General features: G+C 40.2%; 1 protein-coding gene across 1 annotated transcript; it reads left to right on the plus strand.

Annotated features, from left to right (window-relative positions):
• Window positions 1-228: 228 nt before the first annotated feature.
• LOC105560184 lies at window positions 229-1,514 on the plus strand. The gene is made up of 2 exons (XM_012009069.1): window positions 229-940; window positions 1,003-1,514. Exons 1-2 carry the CDS (start codon window positions 553-555, stop codon window positions 1,041-1,043), a joined length of 429 nt encoding a protein of 142 aa, XP_011864459.1. The 5' UTR covers window positions 229-552; the 3' UTR covers window positions 1,044-1,514.
• The last annotated feature ends 4,210 nt before the right edge of the window (window positions 1,515-5,724 follow it).

Genomic DNA, 5,724 nt, shown 5'->3' on the forward strand with positions numbered 1-5,724 from the left:
ACTTTTAGTCATTTGGCAACACTAGGAAGAGTTCAGTAGCCATGTTTAACGCGGAACTAAACCACGTTTCACTCGAAATTGCAACGCGTCGATCGTATTAATCGAACTACGGCAATCTACGACGTCTACGAGACACCGGTAACACACTGCGAACTGTCTGACATATATTTCGCATCGGGGTCAAAGCACAGAGCAACGTAATAGCTTCCGACAAAAATGTAAGTGTAAATGTAAATCTAGCGCACAAGCTTTCGCGTACTAGTATGTCATACTTACCTCCACCCAGAGAACATTATGTCGTTTTAAAGACGTCTTTAAGACAAGTCTAAAAGACATAAAAAATCGGGACATAAGACGTCTTAAAGATGATTTAAGACGTCTTGAAAACAAATCTAAAAGACATCCTCGAGACATGTACAGGGTGCGGCGCCAAAATCCGGACAAATTTCGATTTAAATTTCTCGCCTTATTGTGCCTCTGTTAGAGATCGCTGTTGGCGTCTGCGAAAGCCTGATACTTTTAGAAAACAATCGTAATCTCAAAATAGCTGCGATGTTGAAACCAAGTGCGGAGTATAATCGAAGAGCCGCGATCATCGAAGGGCTTCGCGCTGGGCGCTCAGCAATGGAAATAATTCGGTTCTTTGGATACCCGAGATCAACCGTTTATGACGTTGTGACAAAATGTACGGCTTCAGAACAGTCCAACAATAGTTCCAGTATGCCGGCGAGGAAAAGTCACTCGAAAGAACGCACCGCAAGGATCCCCGCAGTCGTCGAAAGGGCTCAAGCGCTGATTTTGGAGGGCCCAGGGCAATCGTTGCGAAAATTGGCGTCGATTGTGGGTGTAAGCGAGCCAACAATGCGTCGAATTGCCGAGGAGGATCTTCGATACAAATCGTACACACTCAAGATACGACAGATACTCTCAGGCTGGCTCAACTGGCTCTCAGACAATGTCGATATGTTTTGGTCCAAAGAATTCTGGCCTCCTAACAGCCCAGATTTGAATCCCTCGGACTACTACGTATGGAGCGTAGTTGAAAGGGTTACCAACAAGTCCCGGCATCCCAATGTGACGTCATTAAGGACTACCATTGAGGCAGCATTCACCGGCATGGACAGCGTTGCATTACGGCGTGCGTGCGGACGCTTCAGACTGACAATGAGAATAGAAGCCGACATTCAAGCTAATGGCGGATATATTGAATAATTATGGTCTATAGGGATCCCCCAAGTGCCATGCAAAAGGATTTTTTCTAATACTTAACTTTTCATTCATAAACTTTTGTTCAAAGAAATTGTTCGCTTTGTCCGGATTTTGGCGCCGCACCCTGTATTATAGGCATATCGACTGATCTCTTTCGCAAAGTTGTATCTTAATATTACGCAATTTCTGGTTTTTGTACTTGGGCCACGGTCAAGCGGACGTCGAAGAGTTATTTTTTCTTCTATAGGAATGAGAACTAAAAGTTTCTCTTGGAAGTCGTGATTACTAGCCACTGATTTACAGTTATACGTATACCTGCAATTTTCAGTAGTATACTTATAACTGCAAATCAGTGGCTATTCATTGTTTCCAGTGATAATTCACTAATTGATTTTTAGAGAGTATGACGTTACTTTTGTACCGAAGGTTGTGCGTTATCTACATTTACGCCTACGTCTTTGTCGTAAGCTACGTTGCTTTGTACTCCGATTTGTAAAGACCGTATCATATTTGACTTCAAGTCTCGCCTGTTAGAAACGTCGTGTTAAAGTAAACACGCAGTATCGGTATAGCCGAGAAAAGTATCGGGTATTTTGATTAGAGACACTTAGAGGAAGTCCTCTATTATGAGATAAGCTTCTACTATGATATAGTAGGGTTTTTGTGCTATATTAATAGGTATCATTTCTCGGTTTCATCGTGAATTTATTGCCCTTGAGGTGAAATCTGTTTAACGTAAAGAATTATTTGACGCTAGTATATGATTAACCAATGTGGAAAAATTGCTAAACGACGCTGTAGAACACGACAATGTAGAAAATTTGCTAAACGACGCTTGGCTGGCAAATTCTAATTAAAGAAATATTACCACATGCCTCAGTGGTCGAGTTGGTTAGACGCTCGCTTAGAGTGTAGGGAGGTCTATGTTCAAACCCTGGCTGAGGTAGTACATGTAATATTTTTCGCAATAAATTTCTTTACTTAGAATTTGCCAGCCAAGCGTCGTATTTGCAATTTTTTACATTAAAGTTTAGTGGAAAATTGTTAGATCGTGTAATTGTTGTGAATAAACATTTGTGATGGTAAACACCAGCTATTTTATATTAGAAGCCTCATAATAGACGATTTTCCTCTGTATGTATCCAATGTCGCGACAGTTTCACCGAGTGTGCTTCGTGCGATCGTAGTCAATTACTTGAAACACAATGAATTTTCCGTAAGTTGATTACGCGAAAATTTCACTGATCGTAAATCAATTAAAACGCATTAATTAAAAGTATGTAATAATTGACAAGAAGTTGCAATTGCCACGCAATATAGATAAATAAAATAAGTTCTAAACATAAAGTAATTCGTGTCGGAAATGTCGGGAAAAATATCGAACGACTATCGTATATTACATATGGATATAGCGAAATGTAGCGTAATATCCGGATACACGGAACCAATGCAAGATCTGGACGCGCTGAACGATGATGGAGATGCGGCGACCGGTGAGTCAATTTATTTGTCACGTTTGCGTTTTAGGACTAAATTAACCCTTCGTGATCAATGGAACATGTAAGTTCCATTTACAAAATTTAAAAGATCTTAATTAACATATGTTCACCGAAGAAAAAACATTATATCATCAAGAAACGTAGAAAAAAAAGAAACTTAATCACGAAAGGATTAAAGTCATTTCTAACTTAACTTTAGTGCGCCCGACTGGGGGGAATAGAATAAAAGATTTCTTATTCAATATTAGTTTCGTATTAATCTCGTCAAATGGTACGGCATGTGTTTTTTTCATTTTAACAATTCTAATAAAGAATAAAAGGATAATATTTAGCACAATGCTTTTAATCTTTTTGTCTCTTTTACTCTTTTCCGCTTTCAAATGGCTATGGATTTTAATTGAATAAAATGTAGTTAAACAAAATAGTATATTTTTGTAACTTTAAATATTTGTTCTTGAAGAAATTAACGTAATGTTATTATCGAGATATAATGATCTCGTTCCATATTTTGATAAAAATAAATGTAAATGTGAAATGTCTTACAATTAGACTCGGAACTGTGGAAACAGAGGAGCAGTATCGAGATCGCAGCACACGTACGGTAGTGACTTTTACACTATACATACGCAAATATCATCTTCTCTTATTTATGTAAATTTCATAAAATTGCGACGTAATCGCACTTTGCCGCGAGTTATTTACCGAAAGAGAAATTACAATCAAAAATCCGATCGAGACAATAATTAAAAATGATTAGTTGGCATATACAACAAGTTCTTCAAGCAGTATAAAACATCGTGCTGCTAAATAAATGTATATTTTAATAATAAAGCAATTGTTAACCGCAACGATATATAAAAATTTTGGACAGTAAAACTGGAGACGTACATGCTAAACTCGAAATAAATCCTCTATAAAAAAGGAGATGTAGACCGAGAAGTGTGCGTTCGGAGTCGAAATTGATCGTTTCGCATTGTCGTTGTCCCTTTTCCGCGCTTGTGTTGTCTAGTGTTCCAAATTACACATGACGTAACTTGAGAATAATAATACTCAAGCAGCGCATAAATATATTTAATATCCCAATGCGTACTTATCTTCGGTTCTTTTTTTGTCGCTATAATGATGCGTTCTATATTTGTGCGATGATAAGTGACAAGTCTTTTAAACTTTAATTCTAAAAAGCACTAAAAATTAACGAATAATTAAAGAGATCAGATATTTGATTATTTAATATAATGGACTTCCGATAAAATGCAACAAGTGTTTTTCGTGGCCCGTCTAAACGACGAAAGCAATCGAGTAACAGAACGGAATGGGCAAACAAAATATGTTTGGTTTAGTTTCTGTAACGCGATACGTCGCGTGACACCTTTACAATTTCTTAGGAGATAACCGTACTGTTCTATTTATTTTCATCGGTTTTTATCGTGGTATACTCTGTATGTTCGGGACGAAACTCAAAGCTTCCGTTGCCAGATAAACACTTCGATCCGTGCCGTGTAATACTTGCTGAAACCGTACATAAGAAGATTGCTAATTTAAATATCATACATGGATATTATTTATTCTCGCGTAGATTATTCATTTTCCAAAATTTAAGGTTGTCCTATCTAAGTACATTTTCCGACTTTATCTCCATGACTTTTATCAAATTAATTTTATTAGCAACGTGCCATTGGCACATAGAATTTGTTTATAAAGACAAGAAAAGTGTATTATTATCATTCGTCAACGAATCTGCATTGATAATTTTGCATGCACGAAAAATCGCATAATATGATCAATAATTAATTCTCTTTCTCATTTATGTGTTATAATATTCCTCTCTCTATTCTGTTACTATTGTGACGACTTGACGTCGGCTTTTCGCGACAATCAACACTAAAAGAAATGGTCGTTAAATACGAAATTCATGGAACTCGTCGCGAGGCCGCGTTCACACGTGTCGCGCAGCCGCGCGTGTATGCAAAACGTGTATAAAGTCTTTCTCAATTTAAATATTTTAATTCCCAGAATTAAATAGTACATTCGTGTTATGTAGTATGAACGGAATCATTTATTCTACGGTGACAGTCTCGCCTTTATTTCATGAATTATGCCATTGTGCGACTTATTTCACGTTTCTGAATTTTATCGTCGAACAATCACAACGATCAGTGCGAAGCGTCTATCGATATCCCGCGACGGCTAAACAGCAGTTTATCGATCTCGCAGCGTATCTTTCACGAGCGCCGTCCCACCGACGAAACGCAACGTCGATTCTTGTGTGTACGGGCCTCGGAACGCAGATAAATCTTCGGGACGGCGAGCAAAGCACCTACGGCGGGGTGCTCTGCTATTGAACCGATCTCCAGGGCCGTATCCATCGGACCTATTCAAGTTCACGGGAGCATGTCCATGTGGCGCGGATTCGTGAGGCGAGTACCGAAAAGGGCGGCGGGAAGGAGCGCGAGGGAGAGGCGACGAATGCACCGGCACCAGTAAGGACCAGGTGCATCCACGGGAGCCTGGGAAGCGCAAACTACAGCGAATGAAATGCCGGCAGATGCTACCAAGCCGCATCGAGAGAGAAAGAGAGAAGGGGGGGGGGAGAGAATACGGGCCCTCCGCGTCGACGTGGTATATGTATATGCACAAGGCGCATCCCGTCTAACGTCGCCGACTTTGTTTGCTCACGAGTGCGTCGCGTCGGTGCATTCGAGCGCCGGATTCGCTTCCTCTCCTCCCGATCGCGCCGACCAATCGCGGAAAATTGCTCCGGGACCCGTGGCTCCCTGTCGAGAAACGTCACCGTTCTCAAATCGTCTGAATTTATTACATAGGAAACATATCGGTCTCCTATCGATTTTACAAGTCCGTGGAATCGCAATGCGAAACTCTGCGTCGTCGAAGTACGCGAGGCAGAAGTTAAGTTCGATATCCTCGCGCGAGGGACGCGATTCAATCGAATTCCGAATTTCTCCGCCGCGTGAAAATCGTCTCCCGATTATGCTCGCGCGTCTCGGTGCGGGCTTTT

This window comes from Vollenhovia emeryi, unplaced genomic scaffold, assembly GCF_000949405.1.
Source record: "Vollenhovia emeryi isolate VEMERY1.0 unplaced genomic scaffold, V.emery_V1.0 DF939239.1, whole genome shotgun sequence".
In the NCBI taxonomy this organism is placed as follows: domain Eukaryota; kingdom Metazoa; phylum Arthropoda; class Insecta; order Hymenoptera; family Formicidae; genus Vollenhovia; species Vollenhovia emeryi.

Bases quoted from the DNA above. Each gene is read 5' to 3' on its own strand.
- LOC105560184 (XM_012009069.1), top strand. From the start codon at position 553: ATGTTGAAACCAAGTGCGGAGTATAATCGAAGAGCCGCGATCATCGAA. The intron at 941-1,002 runs ACTGGCTCTCAG...CCTAACAGCCCA, and splicing joins GATACTCTCAGGCTGGCTCA to GATTTGAATCCCTCGGACTA.